Source organism: Gracilinanus agilis, chromosome 1 (assembly GCF_016433145.1).
Source record: "Gracilinanus agilis isolate LMUSP501 chromosome 1, AgileGrace, whole genome shotgun sequence".
NCBI lineage: Eukaryota > Metazoa > Chordata > Mammalia > Didelphimorphia > Didelphidae > Gracilinanus > Gracilinanus agilis.
The window spans coordinates 268,006,008-268,027,658 of NC_058130.1; the positions used below are offsets into that span (position 1 = coordinate 268,006,008).

At 34.2% G+C, this 21,651-nt stretch overlaps 1 protein-coding gene and 2 non-coding genes across 4 annotated transcripts in view; all 3 read left to right on the forward strand.

The window, feature by feature from the left end:
- UBAP2 (ubiquitin associated protein 2) overlaps positions 1-21,651 on the forward strand; it is a 142,559-nt gene that overhangs the window by 85,579 nt on the left and 35,329 nt on the right. For both annotated transcript variants that reach the window (XM_044661443.1, XM_044661450.1), the window contains exons 10-14: positions 6,725-6,777; positions 11,936-12,003; positions 15,286-15,475; positions 19,673-19,883; positions 20,944-21,215. In XM_044661443.1, the coding sequence (XP_044517378.1) occupies positions 6,725-6,777; positions 11,936-12,003; positions 15,286-15,475; positions 19,673-19,883; positions 20,944-21,215 (794 nt within the window). The remainder of the gene's footprint in view (positions 1-6,724; positions 6,778-11,935; positions 12,004-15,285; positions 15,476-19,672; positions 19,884-20,943; positions 21,216-21,651) is intronic.
- Positions 14,149-14,231, forward strand: LOC123232826. The gene has a single exon (XR_006505324.1). It is a non-coding gene; the product is annotated as a small nucleolar RNA SNORD121A (small nucleolar RNA).
- LOC123232827 lies at positions 15,592-15,676 on the forward strand. Its single transcript, XR_006505325.1, has one exon. It is a non-coding gene; the product is annotated as a small nucleolar RNA SNORD121A (small nucleolar RNA).

The window sequence follows — 21,651 nt, forward strand, 5'->3', positions numbered from 1 at the left end:
TCTTTTGTTATTCCAAATGAAATTTGTTATAGTTTTTCCTAATTCAGTAAAGAAGTTTTTTGGTAATTTGATAGGTATGGCGCTAAATAGGTAAATTAATTTGGGTAGGATGTTCATTTTTATTATGTCAGCTCGTCCGAACAGTTAATGGCTTTCCAATTGTTGAGGTCCAGTTTTATTTGTTTGGAAAGTGTTTTGTAGTTGTTTTCGTATAATTGCTATGTTTGTTTTGGTAGATACATCTTATTATATTTTTTAGAATTCTCACTTCACTTAGATTTTTATTTTTTATTTTTTAAGTTTTCCTCTTTTCTAGGAATTTCTAATATAGATAATGACAAATTTAAGATTTTGCTAGTAGATGATGTGGACTTACTTTTTCTAGGTGTGTGTCTTTGCCGTTCCTGTATTCATGTGGACATTTTTAGTAATGATCTGTATTATTTGAGGCATAGGTAATGAGTAGTATGTTCATACATCTCAGGAATAGCTGACTAGTATGCTGTTCTAGGGGTATTTTTGTGACTGGGGAAGGAGTAGGTAGGTAGGAGGCAGGCTTCTGATCTGGATCAGACAGATTATTGCCCTTCTGGTCTAACACAGTTTCTCTCTTCCTCAACTTCCCTCCCTCTCCCTCTTCCATATTGCTCCTATTCTTTCCTGTTGCTTTCCTTTTTTCCATTGGTCCTCAACCTGGTCTTTTCTGTCTGGACTCTTCTAAGCTTCTGCCCATCTCTTTATACATATGCCACTTAGGTGGCGACATTTAATTTCCTGAACAACTCTTAGGCTACTTTTATTTAATCCTTACTGGAAATTATGATAGAGCTAAACTGTGATACTTCTACTAACACTACCATCTTGAGGACAGTCTTTTATTCTTTGTTTCTTTAAGACTCATAGTTTTAAAGGATAGCTAGCTAGGTGGCTCAGTGTATAGTGATCCAGACTTAGAGATAGGAGGTCTTGGGTTCAAATATGGCCAAAGATCTTCCCTGGATGTGTGGCGAGTGTGTGGTGTTGGGCAAGTCACTTAATCTACCATTGACTAGTACATACTACTCTTCTGCCTTGGAACTGATAAATAGCATTGATTCTAAGATATAAGATAAGGGTTTAAAAAACAACTCATGCCTTGACTGATATACTTCCAGATACTTGACCCATTTTGTAAATGTATCTGATTAGGGCTTTATTCTTTCCTACGCTTTGTCATTACTATATTGATATAATGGGTTTAGGTTTATTTGCATCCTTTTACTTTAACAATGGTATTAATTTTCCCAATTAGTTTATTTACTGGTTTTCTACATAAAACAACTTTTCTTTCTTCAATAACCTCTTCTATTTCTAAATGGCTTTCCTTTCTTGATTTCCAAATGGGATTCCCTCCTTTTCCTCTTATCATGGCTAAAATAACACTTACCATGCCAATCTGGTTATTTGTCTAATATCAAAAGTAGAAGTTATAGCATATATATGTAATAGACAAACCCAAACATTGGCCATATACCACCTAAGAGGAGCATCTAGTAACTCTGAAGGAGTTGTATATAATTCCCTAAGCCTTCTTAAGAGTCATAGATTTAGAAGTAGAAAAAAAAATCAGGCCTCTACATCGAATCTTCCCTCCTCCCTTATTCTCTAAAGGAGAGAAGCAGACCTAGAGGAATAAAGTGACAAATCTTGGAGAAGTCTTTGGGGTACAGTGAAAAAAACACTAGATTTGAAATTTAATTGCTGACATTTCATTCTTAATTCCTTGTTTTACTACATCTGTAGCATTACATCTTTTTATATAATTTTATAACTCTTAGACTAAATTTTATAAAAATATAGTACCTACCTCACAAGATTGCTATGAATATAACATTCCATTAGATTTGTAATTTAAAAAATTATTTTCTACTAATTTTTAGTGCCTCTTGTATGTCTAAATACTTGTCATACTTGAGTGTAGTACCATAGCCTTTATATGGGTGAACCATGGAGCCAAGGAAAAAAAAAAACAAGAGGAAATTTTGTCTCTTGTTGAATAAAAATAAGAATTTCTAAATTTGGTTCCATTTCTGTACCTAACATTTTAATATTTTAAGTATTTGGTTGTTGCTAAATTTGTTAGCTTGGACCCGCTTAAAGTCATTCTGGCTTCAACACCAATGACTATTTTTTGTCTTTTCTCTAAAAGATTGTCAATTGTGGGAGAAAAGGATTAAGAGAAACCTTTACTAGGTTTTTTATGTCGAAGAGACAAAAACAAAAAATGTTAAGGACTTAATATGTACAAGAATAAAGTAGCTCTTTTGGGGGAGGGGGACAAACATTTAGAAAGTGACAAGGATACCCATCAATTGGGGAATGACTGCCTAAGTGACTACTATCACTTATAATAACTTATAATAAGTGGAAGAACTCAGAAAAACCTGGAAAGACTTAATCCAAACTGAAGCATAGTGAAATAAGCAGAACCCAGGAGAACGTTGTATAGTAATAGGAATACTTCATAATGAATAATTGAATAACAGCCATTTTTAGTAATGCAGTGGATCCATAACTATTCCAAAGGATTCATAATTTTTAAAAATGCCATTTTCAGAGAAAAAACTGAATCTGAATCCAGATTAAAGCAGACTTTTTTCACTTTCTTGATTTTTCTATTTTAGTTTCCTTCCACAAGAATATTAATATGGAAAAATGTTTTCCACGATTGCACATGTGACATTTATATGAGATCACTTAATGGGGATAGGAGGCTTGGGGGGGTGGGTAGGGAGAAAGGGAGTATTCGAGACTCAAATCTTTATTATGTTGGAAACTTGTTCCATTTAATTCGAGGGAAGAATATAATAAATGTAAAAAAAAAAAAAAAGGATTGCATAGTCTGATTCATTAATTTGACATTGTACTCCTTCCTGACTGTTTCCTCCCAAACATAGAATTCTCTGTTTGTTAAATAAAAAGAACAAAGCAAAATCAGGTAGTGAATGTGAGATCTCTGGTGCAACATTCATTGCCTGTAATTTCCCACTTCCCAAAAAGGAGGCTATTTCATCATCTCTCCTGAAACTTAGATTATATGTTCTTTGCCTTCAATTTGAGGTCAGAAGTTTTTGTATTATTGTTTCATTTGTGTTGATCGTATTCTTTACATTGTTATAAGGGCTTAGTTTTTCCCTGCATCAGTTTTAGAAAACTAAACTTTTTTGATCTTTGATCTTTTGTTTTTACGTCATGCATATTTCTTACTCTATTCATCTTCTCATCCTCTCCCAAACATTCATGATAAAACTCCAAGAGTTATGATAAAAAAAAAAGACAACAAAACAAGGGGAAGAAAAGTTCAGCAAAGGCAACCAATATATCAAAAAATGTCATGATATAATGCTGTGTTCCATCCTTGTGACCCTCACCCACTGCAAAGTATCTTTGGGGAAGGTGTCTTCTCATCTCTTTTTGGGAGAAAGCTTTCACATTTTTATAGCATTCTGTTTCAATTTTGTGTTACACCTTTCCATTTAAATCTTTGTTATTTATGTATATTGTTTTTCTGATTCTGCTCATTTCATTAAAATTGGCATTTCTCAAAAGTGTGGTCTAAGTGTGGTCTGAAGACTTTATGTCCCCAGACCCTTTTAGCTTTTCAGAGAGGTCAAAAAATGATGGTATAATTTTGAGACATTCTAATTTCTAATGTTAAATATTGATATATCCCACATTAAGAAAAACTTTTAAAAGTATAAAGGGGTCTGGGGACCAAAAAAATTGAGAACTGTGGACTTAAGTATTAAGCAGTACCTATGCTCCTCTATATTCATGATGTCTTATTGCATCACAGTAGTATTCTATTACATTCATGTACAATTTGTTTAACCATTCCCCAAATGATAGGTGTCTACTTTGTTTCTAGTTACTAGCACAAATATATGCTATCATTGACATTTTTGTAAAAATTGTATTACCTTGAAATCTCTGAATCAGCTTGACTGGTCATTTTATCACAGTTCTGCATAGTTAAAAATTCCTTTCCACAGTGGTTATACCATTTAAGAGCTCCAGTGCACTGGGAGCCCATTTTCCTGTAACCTGTTCACAGTACTGAGTATTCTCATCTTTTGTTATCTTTATTTAGTGCTTTGTTATGAAACCCAAGTTGTTTTTATTTGTATTTTTCTTAATGAGATTTCATAACATTATTTTATGGTTTTTATTATTTTGCTGTTTGACCATCTAAAATTTTGGATTTTACTGGTTTCTGTTAATCATGTACTTATTTTTGATATTACTTACCAGAGATATTGAATACAAAGATTTTTTTATCTAATTGACCTCTTCCCCCTTTTATCCCTACTAGTTGCTTTAGTAGTTTTGATGCAAAAGCTTTTTATATTCATGTAATCAATAATATCTAGTTATCTAGGTTTTTTTTTCTAATTCACTTACTGTTCCTTGTTTAGTTAAGAATTCACCTTTCTGATTGTTTTCTAAATTTTTAAAATGATATAATCTTTATTCCCGTCATTCAGATTCAAATCTTTTTATATCAATGCCTACTGGATATCACAGAATTAATTTCCCCTGATATGAAAAATCAAATGTTCAGAGATATCCATTACATCATCTTTCCTCCTAAGACTCCCCATCTTCTTTATCTCTAGTCTGAGTGACCTATCATCTTCTCAGTACTATTCCTTGCTGGTTCTCACCCTACTTGGCCATTTTTTTGGTCAAGTCTTACTGTTAATACTTTGACAACTTCATTAGTAAATGTCACCTTCTCCCTCTGACACTGCCATAATCCCGATGCAGGCCCTTAAGGAAAGGCAAACATGATTTTAAGTGAAGGTCTCACAATGTTACCTTCCTACTCAGTAACTCCATTGGTTTCCCATTACCTTCTGTATCAAATAACAATCCTAATTTTGTTTTTAAAGCTCTTCTCAAACTGGCACTTTTTTACCTATCCAGTTTTCTTAGACTTTATTCCCTTCCTCTCCTCTCTGATCCAAGATCATTGTCCTCTTTGTTGTGACTGCCTGCTCTCTATGCCTGGAATACTCTCACTCCTCCCCTTGACCTCCTGTAAAAAGCCTTTTTTTTTTTTTTTTTTTTTTTTTTTTTTAAATTTTTTTTTTTTTAACCATTCTTTGGTGCCTTCTAAGATGTGTTGTTTTGCTTGTCTCCCTCTCTTTAACTGTGAGCTCCTCGTGGGTGGGGTTGTGTATTTTTTCTTACTTTGTATCCCTAGTTTTTTAGCACAGTACATGACATGAAATAGTTTCCTGGACATATCCTTGTAGACATCTTAAACTCAATATTTCCAAGCCTGACCATCTTATATATCTCCCCCCCCCCCCCCCCCCCCATCTTACCCTCTCTCCAAACTTTTACTTTAGAAGGCACCATTATCTTCCTAGTCTGGCAGACTTGCCCTCTAGGTGTCATCCTTCTTACCTTCCATATCCATTCTTTTTTAGCAAGGTCTGTTAATTGTACAAAATAGCATCTTCTGAATACACCCATCTCCTTCCTGAATTATTGCAACCTGCTGGTTGGGCTTCCTGCCTCAGTTCATTTCCCCCTCAACTGTCAAAGTGCTCTTCCTTCACATCAGGTGTGACCATTTCATCTTCCTACTCATTAAACTTTAGGGACTCATCATCACCTGGAGGATCAATTTTAAAATCCTGGTATTCAAAGCCCTTCATAGCCTGCCTCTCTTCCAACTCTCCGGTACTATAATATCCTACTCTGCCTCTATGTCCTGTGTAATCCAGTGGCACTGCCTTCTTCCATTTGTAGTTCCTGAGACTTCATTCCTTGGCTCTGGACATTTTCCCTGCCTACTCTCCATGCCAGGGATTTCTTTCCATTTCTGCTTCTTGACTTCAGTTTCTTTCAACTTGCAGTTAAAACTCAGTTTCTACATGAAACCTTTCCCAATTCCTCTTTAATTTTAGTGCCTTCCTTTTGTTTATTTTACATTTATCCTGTATGCATGTTGTCTTTCACATTTGCTTGTGAGTTCCTCGTGGACAGTGGCTCTCTCTTTTTTTTTTGCCTGTTTTTATAAACCAGCAAGGGTACCTGGTATATAGTATTTGTCTATTAAATGCCTATTGACTGACTAATTTCTGCTGGACTTATTTCTAGTTTTCCCTAGTAATTCTGATCAAATATTGAGATCTTTCCTATCTGATTTATATTTTGGGCATATTAAACTGCATTATTGAGTTTAGTGGTTTTTTAAAAAATCTTTCTTGTATAGTCAGTTTCCTTGAGAGAAGAGGAGGTACTATTTCTATTTTTAAAAACTCTTTTAGGATTCCTCTGAATTTCTCTTCATTTCCTTTTTCTTATGCCATGATAATATTCTGGTACATTCATATAGCACAATTAGCTACCAATTCTTTCTAAGTTTTTGAATTCCAAAAAAAAGTTGTTGTTAATTTCTTATAAATTAGTCCTTTCTGCCTTTAACCTATCAATTCAAGTATTTGGCATCTGTGGATAATAGCTGAGTAACTTTCCTTGGTTAATGCCAATTTTTTTTCCAGAATTGTTGGCCCATTTCCCAAGTCTACCAACAGTATTCATGTGCATATTATAATTCTTAATGACCTAAAAGCAACATCCCTTTGCTTCAAATGATACAGAGTTTAAAGTGGGACCATGGGACATCTGAAATAAGAGTGTACTCTGAACTTCAATTTTTTTGTCACATCAGGGGCTTGGAAGAACTCTATGGAAGAGTGGACAACAGAAGACTGGAATGAAGATGTAAGTATGTGTTGTAGAATGGATAAAATATCACTATCAATTAATACATATTGATTAAGTGGCTACTCTGCCTTTGCTAAGCGTTGAGATAACAGATAACAGTAAGATTTTCCTTTCCTAAAGAAGATAACATTTTATGTGTTGGGGGTTAGGTCTGTGTAACATTCACTGGTACAGATGCATGCAGACACATATAAGGTTCCCTGGTAGGGGAAGATTATGGTAGCAGGGAATGCTAAGCCTTGTGTTTGAATTGGATTTTGAACAGAATTTTTAGGGAATCCAAGAAGGATGCTTGCAAACTCCTCAGTTTGGCCTTTATGTCCTCCTTAGCCTGGCTACAGTGCACATTTTCAGCCTTGTTTCCTTCTAAGTTTCCCAAACCATTTGCCAACAGCCACGTTTTTTTTTTTTTTTTTTTTTTGCTCTAACATGTCTCCTGTATTCATGCCTCCAGGCTCCCTCCTTCCTTCCCATACTTTTCTCCCATCTAGAAAATAGCCCCTCATGTATCTTCTCATTTCAAATTCTGCACATGTTCTAAAATGTACCCCGGGGGGGGGGGGCGGCGCACAGTGTGTTACTTCAGAACATATATTGTGTATGGAGGAAGAAACTGGGTTCAAAAATTACCTGTATGATTTTGGACAATCTGTTTCTCCTCTAGCCCTCAGTTTCCTTCTCTAAAATAGACTTTGATTAGGTCATGAGACCTCTTCATCTCCTTTGACTCAGATTCAGTGTGCCTTCTCGTCTAGATCATTCCAGCCCACACGGATAAGTTCCTCCTTTAATTCATGCAGCATTTTTTTTTTTTTTGCCTGTACTTGTCATTTGATAATTGTGGCATTTTTCTCTTAAGTTTTCTGTCTTAAATACTCATGTGTAAGCCATGGTTCTTCCCCTTCCCCCATAGCAACTAATACTATTCCTTGTACATTGTAGATACTCAGTAAGTGTATTCTATTTTCATTGTAAAGAGGACATCATAAATCGATAGGGTACAGTCCATAAATGGATTGTAAGCTGTGTTATATTTGGGTTAGGTGAAAGAACTACAATTGTTTAGCTTGGATAAAGGAAGTCTGAGAAGAGGAGATATGATCAGCATCTTAACGATTTGAAGAGATATCATCGGGAAGAGGACGTAGACTTTATATGTTGGACCCCATACAAATGAACTAGAAGCAGTGGGCATAAGGTACAAAGAGACAGATTTCTGCTTGACTACTGGATAACTTTCCTTAAAATTAGAGTTTGAAAAAAATTCAAATGGGCTGCTTCTTCATTAAGTTCAGTTCAAAACAAGCATTTAAGACCTGTTGTATACTATGTCCTCTAATAGAGGCTGAGGATACCAATAAAAATAAAAAATTCTTGCTCACAAGGAACTGAAAGTTTATTTAGCCAAAACATAATGTACACAGTTGAGCAAATACTAAAAAATTTCAAAATAAACAAAGGGCATTTTGGTAGTTGGTAAGTGAAGACTAATACTTGGGGAAAGACCTATAGTCATTTCCATTTCACTGAGATCTTTAGTTAGTGACTAGATGACCACTGCTAGTGAACTTTTAGACAAAATTGTTGAAGTATGATTAGTTGTACTTATATATCCCTTCTTGCTCATATAACCTAATAAAAAAGTTATGTGGAATTGTACTTACACATGGAGTATTAGATTTTTTTTGTCTTTGGAACTAGGAACCAGCCACATTTTTCCATTTATGTAAATATAAAATAAATGTGTTCATAGATTTAGAAGCCCATAGTGTCCTTTGCATTACAATGGAGTACACATTATTTAGTATAAGCAACAATTCTGATAATATACATTTTTTAAAAGGTCATGCACATGTGTTTTTGCTGACAGTAGGCTCATTCAGAACATTGTCTTTGGTTAAAAAAAAACCAAACAACTAGATTAAACTGGTTTCCCTAACTAGCTGCTTATCTGAGTTAATGCTAGATTTTGGGCCATATACATTTCAATGCTTCCTTGTCCTGTTTTTTAATTCTTTGGTTTTTAAGAATGGTTATCACTCCAAGATTATGTACAAATAATATAGTTCTTTAAAGGATACCCTTCTTTGACTATTAGACTATCTCAATGTCAGTAAGTAATTTAATTTCAAAAACAAGTCAAAACCTCATTCTAGCACACAGCAAAATGAGATTGATCACACTGAAGCTCAAAATAATATGTAGTTAAGTATAAAAAATAATGCCAAGAACTTGAAAAACTATTGCTGCAAAACTTTGCAATCCCAAGAAAACAAGAAAAGATCTTTGAAGGACCTTTAATGCTGGACAGGAGATTATTGATATTAATTTAGTATACTGTGGGCTTCTTGAATTTAGAACAATAACAAGAAGACTAGTTTAATTAAATGGCTATTTATTGTGTTTATAAAGAAAAAATGCTTGTCTTAACAAAAAAAAATGTCAAGACTGGACTAATAAAGATAATTAACTGATGATAGAACTCACTTTTTCATTGAAAACTATACCAGAATTGCTAATAGAAGTTCGGGTGAGCTGTGCAATCTGTGTATCTTCATCAAATAGCAGACACATTTACAAAAGGTCTCACATCATTTTTTTCTTCCATTGGGCCTTCAAGTCTTGCCCCATTGAGGGAAATTATGAATTATGATGAATATATTGAAGTATTGTAATGTATATTTGAAATAAAATGTTTTGAAATAAAAAAAAATTCCCCAAAGAAGTTTGCATCTTATAATACTGTCCTTATATGATGCCACATTAGGAAAGGGCAAGATACCTATCCAAGAAATGCCTAAAAACATACTTCATTGGTTTGGGAACTTGACTGATTTAAAACTCAATTAAGAATCTATTGCTTATAATCAAGGCTATAGATTTGGAAAAATGGATTGTTTATCAAAGTGTGGTTTCTTGATAAATTTTAGAATATTTGTCAAATGTTGTAAACTGAATGCAAATATAAGTGTAAAGCACATGATTATACCAAAAGGAGCACTATTTGCTCATTAATTTTTTTATGTTGTAAAAAGGAATACAATTTTATATCAGAAATTTAATTTAGTTTGTCTCAAGTAATTCCATATAACTGTAGACATTCCAGCCTCTCATTTCACTTTTGAGAAAGAGGGGATGACTTCCCTCTGCAAACAAGCAATGTATTTGGGGTTCAAATCCATGTTCTCTGGCTCCAAATTCAATGACCTTCCTTTCTGAACTGTGAGGAACTACATAACCACACTCTTCAGTCTGCTATTTAAATTGAATGGTGCTGGGTGGCATAATCTTCTTTAAAATCATAGTAGAAATAGTTTGACCATGCAAAAACAAGAATTAATTTTACATTTGTATCTTTGATTAAAATTACAAAAAAATCCAGATTCCATTCATTTTTGTCAGGATACCCATGACCTCATTTATGGCTAATATTTATCTTTTCTCTCCTGGTAACTTTATCCCCTCACCTGGCTTTGGTTTGCTATTTCTGTAAATCGGATATTAGCACCTTAATTGTTCTATTTCTCTCTATGCTCTATTACTTTTTTTTTTTTTTTAAACCCTTAACTTCTGTGTATTGGCTCCTAGGTGGAAGAGTGGTAAGGTGGGCAATGGGGGTCAAGTGACTTGCTCAGGGTCACACGGCTGGGAAGTGTCTGAGGCCGGATTTGAACCCAGGACCTCTCGTCTCTAGGCCTGACTCAATCCACTGAGCTACCAAGCTGCCCCCTCTATTACTTTTAAACCTATTTTTGGTCATTATTGTGACTCCCAGTTCTTCAACTCCATAGTAATTTCTAGACTTGTGCTAACTTAATTTTTAAAATTTTTTCTTAATTTTTTTCTTCCTTCTTGATCTTAATCTCAACATCTTCCCTGCCTGCATCAGGATAATCCTTTTACATTTCTTTAATTGATTCTTTACTTCACAAAAGCTGCTTTGAGTCCTCTCTTCTTTACTTTGAGCATGGAAAGCTCATATACCCTGCCTTTCATGATACATCTTAATAGAAGACCTCCCTCTTATATTTTACTGTGGAAAATAAAGGCTGTTCGCCATGAGCTCTATTTTTCTCTTTAGAATCCTACATGTTGTTCCCTTTTATTCCGAACCTCTAAATGTTGGCTGTTCTTTTTAACAGTGGCAACCTCCTTTACTTGTTGCTTCCTTAATTCTGTCCCTTCCTGCTACTGCAATCATTCTTTCCCTTCCTCTTCAATGTACTCTGTACTGTCCCATTCCCTGATGCATAAAATATATAATTGTGGGAGAGACATAGTTTCCCTATAATTTAAAGAAAACTGTCTTGAACCTCCCTCTCCACTCAAAAAATTGTCCTAGATTTTTCTTGTTCCCAATCAAACTCAAAATAATTTGATCAACTCTATACTCAACTTTTCATCTTGCTTGTTTCTCAGTTCTTTGTTTTCTTTAAAGTTATATTCTTATTCTCCTGACAGCATTTGACTGTAGTGACTTATCTCCTTTTGGATGCTCTATTCTAAGGTTTTTTGACACCATTCTCAGGTTACCTCTGAAATGGTGGGTGGGTTTGAAGGGTCTGGAGGAAGGCTACTTTTATCAATATTCCTTTGCTTTGTCTGTATTGTATATAACATAGTCTCTATTTTATCTTACTAATTACCATATGCTCCCAAAAGCCTTTGTCCCAGGCTCTCTTCTCTGTGCACTCATTTCAACAATTCCCAGTGTTTCAATTCTTATCTCTCTACCCACTTATCCCAGAAATTCATCCTATAGGTTCCTTAAATCCTTAAATGTCTAAGTCTTTATCACTTCTACCTCCTTAGCGTTTCTCAATTTGTCTTCTTTCCACCATCCAACAAATCCTTGTTCAGGACCATATTCATCTCTCATCTGAATTGTTATAGTATTCTCCTAACTGGTTTCCCTATCTCAAATCCGACTCCTCTAATCAACTGCTAACATTATCCTCTTAAGAGCACAAGTTTCAGACTGTTTCCTCTGATATTTAAAGCCCTTTGCACACTGGATCCAATCTACCTTTTCCTATGAACTTGGCTGAACTACAGTGAATTAGTTAGGATATGATACCTTAAGATTGCCAGGAATATGGTGTGCACATTGCTTTTATGCATAAGACATAGGATTGAGTTTCTCTTTTCCACACAGCTTTCTGAAACGAAGGTATTCACTGCTTCTTCTGTTCCAGCTGAAAATCATGTCTCACCTGGACAAAGGTAAAAAAAAAATAAAATTTTTCTCAACAGCTGTTAGAAAAAACTTTTCATTATTATTATTATTATNACTGCTTCTTCTGTTCCAGCTGAAAATCATGTCTCACCTGGACAAAGGTAAAAAAAAAATAAAATTTTTCTCAACAGCTGTTAGAAAAAACTTTTTATTATTATTATTATTATTATTATTATTATTATTATTGATTTTAATTTTGAATATTTTCTCATAGTTGCATGTTCATGTTCTTTCCCTCCCCCAAGCCCCCCAATCCCCCTTAGCCAATGCACAATTCCACTGGGTTTTACATGTATCATTGATTAAGACCTAATTCCATATTATTGATAGTTGGACTAGAGTTATCCTTTAATGTCTTCATCCCCAATAATATCCTCATCAGCCCATGTGTTCAAGCAATTGTTAGAAAAAACTTTTCAGATTAATTTCAAGGTCCTAGTTTTATATTAGGTGACCAAAATCAGTTACTATATATATATATACAAGGAGAAATTTTTTTCTTTTAGCAATAGTAACATTTTTGATTGTCATAGATACTAAGCTTAAATTCTTTTTCCCCCCTCCAGAATGAGTTTTCCTGCAATGTTCTTCACATAATTATTCACATTCATTTAAAATGTATTGCCGTGGGGCAGTGGATTGAGAGCTAGGCCTAGAGACCTCAGACACTTCCCAGCTATGTGACCTTGGGCAAGTCACTTGACCCCCATTGCCTATTAAAAAAAATTAATAAAATATATTGCCATTATTGGCAGTAGTTTTTTCATGTTAAGTCAGAGGAAGAAGTTTTAAGATTGAATTTTTTGGGCAAGTTTTTTTTTCCCAATGATTAGAAAGCATATGAACACTATTACAAATAATAATATGGAAAATAGGTCATGATTAATGATACATGTAAAAACCCAGTTGAGTTGCTCATTGGCTACTGGAGAGGGGAGGAAAAAGGGGAAGGAAAGAATACGAATCGTGTAACCATGGAAAAACACTCTAAATAAATAGACAAATCAAAAATAAATAGGAAAGCATAATATGCTAACCATGGATTTATATAATAGAAATATTGAGATTAAACATTTCAAACTATATTATTTATCTTGCTTGGAGATTTTCTGCCGAGATAATAGAAACTTAATCTAAAGAAAGTTCAAGATAATGTAAGAGATTCTTTGGTTCCTCCCAACTCTTAAAATTCATTGTTTTTACACGTATGAAAGGCTCTAAATTAGAAGGAAATATTAAGATAATAAAAATACAGGCATTCTTGTTGCACTAATTATAAAAGTGTAATTTTATAGTATTCTCATCAAAATAACTTATAATTAATTTTAGTTAATTATAATAATAAATGAAATCCTAAGTATTAGTAATAATAATTATAGTTGGATTTTTTACTGTTTTACTCTAAATTAACCCATTAATCGCAGTTCATTGTATTATTTAAATCCTGTGAGTTTTAGCTTATAACTGAACTCTTTTTTTAGAGTTCCTCCTCTTACAATTTTGGTCTTCATATTATGTTGAAGTCCAGTGAGAGTTGGTTTGGAAATCTTTATTACACACATTTAAACAGGGTAAAGTTTCCCAAATTAGCAAGAACTAATTCCTGGCAGTACCTATGTCTTTCCAGTTCTCCATCTTAATTTCTTAGAATTTACTCATCGTAATGTAAAGTTAGTATCCTCTGCTCAAAATAACACAAAAAGCCTCCACAAACTAAAAATAAGCAGTTAGTGGGAGAGATATGGTACTTTTGATGCATGTTAACAAATTAGAAAGGAAGCATTAAAGGAAGCAACTCTTAAAAGTGTTTTGCTCAAACCCTTGGGTACTAATGAGGAAAATCTTAAAAGTAATCTCAAGGTGAGCTTTTCAAAGTATTACTAAATGTTCTTCCAAGCCATAGATTTTGAGTTCTGAAGATGACATGTATAATGGATACGTAAATTTTTAAAAGAACTATTTGAGGATTTTGAACACATGCATCATACTTTTTTCCATGTTTACTAATTTTAGGTGTGGAAACGTTCTTTATCCTTGAAGGTGATGGCAAAATTTAATTTTAGTTTATACTACCATTTTTTCAAGAATTACATTCATTGACCAAGTTTATTGAGGGGAACCAGTATTAAAAAGTCCAATGAACAGTGATGTACTCTTTTCCAAGCACATATCTGACAAATCTATGTGGAAAATAATGTTGCTGAGTTTTTTGGACTTAAAGAATATAAACAATTAAGAATGAATAATCATTTTATATGCCAGGTATTCTTCCCATGAGTTTCTTAACACTCTACTTTTAAAGTACATGTAAAACAAATAAGCAGATAATCTTATGGACCAGAATTCTAGATTGAGTTTTAATTTATGTTCTATTTAAGTATAAACGACTCCTAGCTTTTGTGAGAAAGACTTCACCCTAAAAGAGAAGGAATTGTGGAGGTCTCATGATCATTCTAAATGAGAGAATTGGTTGCAGAAATTGGAGATATTTGCCCTGGAGAAAGAAGACTTGGGTGAGAATAGCATGATGGTAGCATTGGAAAGGCCTTTTCCTTTGTAACAGAATAGATTTGTTTAGCTTCAAAAGCATAATGCAAATCTAGGAATAGTGATCGAAGAAGATAATTTTAGGCTTGAAGTAAGAGGAATAAAGGCTTCTTGAGAAAAATTGCCCTGAGAATGCACTTTCTCTGATGGCTGATGGCTGTAGGCAAGTCCCTCTTAATAGAAGTCTTCAAACAAAGGCGGTGTAAACATTCTTAGTCATTTTTTAAAGGGGTTTCTTCTTATTCAGGTATTGACTTCTGAAGTTCCTTCTAATCCCAAGATTGAATTTTATAATTAAATGCAACAAATTGGTAAACATAGTCTTTCTCAGAACTGTGGTAAAACAAAAGATTAATATTTGTTAGCTTAATAATAAAATTTATTATTTATTATGAGTTCAATTAGTTTGCCTCTCAAATTCCCAATTTCATATGGTAGTAAATGTTTTAAAATAGAATCACAATGAAGTAAAACAGATTTTCAAAAAACAGTTAATCCTAATTTTCCTGGGTAGATATAGTCCATCTTACTGCTTTTTCTCTCAACCTTTATGACCCTTCTTGAATTTCTATGATTGTTGAAGATTACATCATACTTCCTTTTTTTTTTTTAAACCTTGTTTACCAAAACTTGAATACAACTCCTTTGCCCAATTAGGTATTTTACTTCTCAATATATCCTCTGATAAGATATGTACTTGACTAGCATATTGTTTTTCTTAGCATTGACTTGGTGGCCTTGCTCCAGAAGCCTTCAACTTCTACCCAAGTCCCAGAAGTCAACTCATTTGAACCTTCTCAACAGCAGGGCTTTGGCCAAGCCCTGGTCTTCACAAATTCTCAACACAACACTCAGATGGCATCAGGAACTAGCAGCTCTAGTACTGTCAACTCTTATTCTCCCCAAAGTCTGGTAATTGATTTTTATTTCATTTTGGAATTTCAGGGAATATATACCACAATCATATATTTTTTGGAACTTATTCAGAGCCTTGCCAGTTTGATTTGGAAAATAAGATTTTTTTTTTAGTCCAGGATCCAATGATGTGATAGTTTCCAAGCACATATCTGATTATTATATGTTGAAATCCATCTGTCTCTGAGTTTTCTGGACTAATATGTAGATATATTTTAATGGAATAAATAGTTGTGTTCTCTTAGAACATGTAAAAAGTTACAAGTCTTGTTGACGAAATTGGAGTTATTTTTGTGGAGTTTCTGTTATTGTGAATCGATGCTATGTCTATCTCTAGTCTTAAAATGTTGGTGTTTGTGTCTTATTTTCCATGTCACTACAAATAGAGACATATGATTATTGCTTTTGCAAGTAAAAGGAATTATTGAGGTGGTGGCAGTTAGTTGTTATTAAATCATATTAAAACTTCATTGAAAATATGTTTTGATATTTTAGCAATAAAGATTCAAAAATCTGATATGTGCAAAACACATTGAAAAACTTATGTGAAAAGGAGTGAAGCGTGATTTTTTTGTTTGAACTTATGGGACTGAGTCCTTGAAAGAAGATTGGATGCAGTTATCTGACCCAGAGTCTTTGCTCTGCCAATAACTAACAAGCATTGTGATCTTGGGACAAGTCTATTTGGGCCTTAAATTACTTCATCTGGAAAATGAATAGATTAGACTAATTTAGATTTGTAATCCTTTATAGCTCCCATTTTGAAATTTTTCAAATTCTAGCCATTTTGGAGGTCCTGAGTTTTAACTTTTATAGTTAGCAAATGCTAATGTTAATAGATATTCCATTTATGTAATAATGCCATATATACTCAAAATAGTCATTAGAAACGTTGTAGATGAACATACTGATTTTTATACAGATTATTTTGCCTATTTCAAATCAACATTTCTTGATTTAAAACTGTTAGTATCATAGAGCTGATGTGCACATGATGGTGCCATTACATCAAGTAGAATATAGAGGGATATCAAACCGTCTTATTTCTAGGTATGAAATCATTAGACTATCATGCAGCTTTTGTTTACTCTAATTATTTCACTTTTTTCCTGATTTCAACGAAAAGGTATATAATTTCAATACTAAATTTTAAAAAAAGTTCTGGAAATAAGACATAGTAGATGGATAAGAAGTTCGGTAGTTTCTCTGTTTATTCAACTTTAGATCTGTTGCTTTATCTTAAATCCCATAATCACCTCAGTGGTCTCATTAATTGAAAAGTAGAACTATAGGACTAGCATTGTTCCAATGGCCTTAAAATAATGCAAGTCTATCAAACATTTACACATAGGAACCAAGTTGGGGAGGTGAAACTTAGATGTGAAATAATTTGAAAACAATAATAGATAATAACGTGATACTTTTACATTATTGGTGATAGATACAGAGTAAGTTTATCTAGAATTGCTGCCATGTAGGACCATTTTCTCAGATCAATAGAGAATTGAGTTTAAACAGTATAAAAAAGATGAGTTTTTAGTTGGCAAAGTACTGCATGTATGTGTATTTTCCCTTTTTTGATCTTCATGGAGACCTTTTGAGGAATGCGTTAACCATTTTTTACATCAAGACATTGCAGTCCAGAGCTTCCTTGTTCCAAGTGAAGCATGCTATTCAGGCAATCTAAGGCATATTTAGAAAAGTAAAGAGCAGGCAACATCAATATAGGTTTAGGAAGAAAGAAATTTGGGGTTTAGATCATTTAGGGGAACATTAGGGAAATGGTACATATTGACTTAAGTTTTTTGTTCATGAGAATAACATTTTAATGAGGACTACTGTTTTTGGTAGTTCCCTAAAGCCAGTGTCACATTTGTTATTTCCATGGCTTACTGTGTTTTAATAATTTAAATTGTCTGTTTTTTCAGACTACTGTATAAATTGGAAGGTTTCTTATTTGGCATTTGTCACTACCTCATTTTTGTCTTAATATTTGATAGGAAACCTAAGCCAATTGTGCCTGGGAATGATCTTGATAAGAAAAACCCCAATGGCTGGAATTACTCGGATAGTTTCTTCTCTCTTCTCTTCTACCTTAGTTTTGTCCCCTGTTCTGCATTTAGTCACTGTCCAGACTATATCAGGAAAGCTAGGTGGTCCTGTTACTAGAAGAACACTGGGCCTAGAGTCAGGAAGTCCTTACTACAAATCCAGCTTCATACACTTACTAGGTGTGTGATGCTGGGCAAGTCACTTCATCCTGTTTTCCTCAGTTTCTTCATCTGTAGAATGAATTGGAAAGGAAAATGGCAAACCTTTCTAGTATCTTTGTCAAGAAAACCCCAAGGCGACAGCTGGGTAGCTCAGTGGATTGAGAGCCAGGCTTAGAGATGGGAGGTCCTAGCTTCAAATCTGGCCTCAGACACTTTCCAGCTGTGTGACCCTGGACAAGTCACTTGACCCCCATTGCCTACCCTTACCACTCTTCTGCCTTGGAACCAATACACAGTAATGACTCCAAGATGGAAGGTAAGGGTTATTTAAAAAAACAAACAAACCCCCAAATTGGAATGGGGTTGTAAAGTTTTGGACAGAACTAAAATGACTGAACAGTAACAATGACCAGATTAGATTAAACTCAGGAACTTGAAGAAAAGGCTTTTTTTGATGTTTAGGTTGCTACTAGGCCTGCCTTTATAATTTGGGTCATGCATAATAAGCATCGAGCAAAATTTTTAAAATAGTATTCAGTGATTAATAGGTTTCACAGGATAGTCAGGTAAAATAGAAAGTAATTGCAATTGTTTTGGGTAGATAAGAACCATGTTTTAAAAAGCATATAAATTATAAAGTTTTTGGTTGTCCTTGAGGTGTAGTTGTGTGTGTGTGTGTGTGTGTGTGTGTGTGTGTGTGTGTGTGTGTGTGTGTGTGGTCTGTATTTGGCAGTGTTTGGTTCAGAATATCATACACCTTGTAATATGACTCAAGTCATTGAGTCTTGAGGTTTACTTGGATTTAGCTTGCTGTTATTTGATTCTTGGCCCCTCTTTTGAAAATAATTAGTCTAGTACTAGTAGTGTGTGGTGTTTTATTAAGGTAGCTGACATGGATGAATTTTTCACATGGTGGTGATATGTTTTTTCACTCATAAATAATATCTCAGATATTATCTTGATAGTACTTGCTCACCAAATTTTTCAAACTTTTACATTTGGCTATTGAATTTTGTAGTTATTCTTTCACCATTCCTTTTGGATTAACTTGTTGAATATATAATAAGGGGCAGCAGGATGGCTTAGTGGATAGAGCCTGGCCTAGAGACAGGAAGACTTGGGTTCAAATCTGGCCACAGATGCTTCCTAGCTGTATGACCTTGGGCAAGTAACTTTACCCCAATTGCCTAGCCTTTATTGCTCTTTTGCTTTGGAACCAATACACAATATTGATTCTAAGATGAAAGTTGTGTATGCTTTTTTAAAATTTTTTTATTTTATTTTATTTTTTTATTTTAAACCCTTAACTTCTGTGTATTGACTTATAGGTGGAAGATTGGCAAGGATAGGCAATGGGAGTCAAGTGACTTGCCCAGGGTCACACAGCTGGGAAGTGTCTGAGGCTGGATTTGAACCTAGGACTTCCCGTCTCTAGGCCTGGCTCTCAATCCACTGAGCTACCTAGCTGCCCCCGTTGTGTATGCTTTTTTTTTTTTTTTTTTTTTTTTTTATTTTATTTTAAACCCTTAACTTCTGTGTATTGACTCATAGGTGGAAGATTGGTAAGGGTGGGCAATGGGGGTCAAGTGACTTGCCCAGGGTCACACAGCTGGGAAGTGTCTGAGGCCGGATTTGAACCTAGGACCTCCCGTCTCTAGGCTTGGCTCTCAATCCACTGAGCTACCCAGCTGCCCCTGCCGTTGTGTATGCTTTTAAAAAAAAGATCTAAATATAACAAAACCACCTGCCACACTCCCCGTTAGAATTTGTCAGGTAAGGAGAGTTTGTGGTTAGTTCTCCCTTCATATCAGAATGCTTTATTCATCCATTCATTCATTTATTTTTCTCCTAGTTGGTTTCAAAAATAGTGATGAGTTTAATTTTAGATGTTAAAATATTGATGAAAACATTGTATATCTCAAATCTCCTATAAAAATTCTTCCTCTTAAGGAAAATTCTTATTTTCCCCCCATTTATACAGTCTTCAGTTCTTGGTTCTGGGTTTGGAGAGCTTGGTTCCTCAAAGATGACAAACCCCACTGGTTCCCAGATCTTGGACCAATTGAAATCTCCAAGTCTGGGCCAGTTCAGCACGCAAAGTTCACAACAAAACAGCACTAGTCCTCCTACCACCACTTCTACGTGGGATCTTAAACCCCCAGTTCCCCAATCCTCTATAATGAATCAGTTTGGTAAGTGCATGAATTTTCTATTACAGATAATTAGGTCAACCTCTGTCATACTTTCTTTTGGGAGAAGCATGATACTCGTCACGGTGAATTATGTAAATGCTAAGGAAATAATATGGCAAATGCAACTACAGAAATTTATGCTGAATTAAAAAGAATACAATTGTTATCAAGACTTTTAAAAATACTTGATATTGGCAGAGTATTCTACACCCTGGTCTGTGCTCCTTTTGAAGATGTCGTTCAGACAGCTTATTTTGATGTTTTGGGTTTTTTCGGTATAAAGATGTGAGAAATACTATAGCACAACCTGAAGAGCTCTTCTTGAACCTCTTTTCTTTTTGCCTTGCTTTTAAATTTAACTCCTGCAAGTGATTTGGTTTTTTTCTTAGGATTTTTCTTTAGAATTAGAAAAATAAATTAATTCTTCCCCTGGCTTCTGGATGTTCTCATGCTTTTTTAAAAATTAAAATTATATTCCTTCTGTAACTAGGTAGCATTTAAACTGTATTATTTGTTAAAAGTTTTATTTAATGTTAGAAATTATCTGAATTATAATTTCAAACAAGAGAGAATCATAGTGAGTTCCATAAAAGCATCAAAGTAGTCTTAGCTAATTTCACAAAAGAATGTGATTTTTTTCCCCCCAAAACCAAGTTGGTGATACCATTGCCACTCATTGAATTTAAACTGAATTTTGTTGCTATTTAATATTTTCATTTATATACTTATAGTTTGAGATATCTCTCTTAACACAAGTCTACACTTGTTTTTTTTTTTTGAAATGATCAAGTATTTTTGACTTCAACTGTATCCCTGCCATATATAGAAAAAACTTTGTTCTTGAAGTGCATGTTATAGTCATACCATTCATGTAAAAATTAGGTTGCCAAATATAAAAACATAAATTATTGGACTGACTAAATTTGAAGGTGGATGGTATAATTGTTTTCTATACCTCAATTATACATGATAGTGGCAGAAAGAATAGTACAAATGAGAAGCTTCTCAGTACCTGAATGCTTATGATATGCTAGACTTTTTCTTTCTGGATATTTGATAGACTTCAAATCTCAGCCTGAGCCATCCCCAGTTTTAAGCCAGTTGAGCCAGCGACAACAACAACAGACCCAGCCCATCCCTGTTCCTCCTCCTGGAATGGAGAATTTCTCCTCCCAGATAAAACTCCGAGAAAACTCCAGAGACAATGCCCCAGCTGTGAACAAAATGCTGCAGCTCCCTAGCATGTCTGCAGAAAACCAAGCAGTGTCAGCTCCGCAAACTCAGCCAAAACAGATCAAACCCCCAAAACGGAGAGTACCACCATCTTCCAAGGTGAGTAGCCTAACCAATGGTTATGTTTACCAAAAACAAACTTTACAATGGAAAATTTGAAAATTGAATCTTTCTCCTTTATAAGTTCTTGAAACTTGTATTCTGCACACATATCTTAATGTACCATGTAAAAATGTATTTGTTTCTTGATTAACTGGACTAATAATATTGAAGGAGGATAAAAGTAGGAGGTTGAAGTTACTAAATACTAGAGACTTTTTATATAAGTTACTATTTTATTTATTCCCCTTTCTTAGAGGTTGAGCTGCATTTATATTATCCATAGAAAAAAGTTCCTTTATGAGAACTTTGGTATAAAATTATGTGCATTTAAATGAAGGGTTGCCAACTTTTTGGTAATGGTGTCTGTGACATTCCCTATACTGCACATTTTTCTTCACTCATCCCATCCTCCATTTCTAAATGTACTACAGAT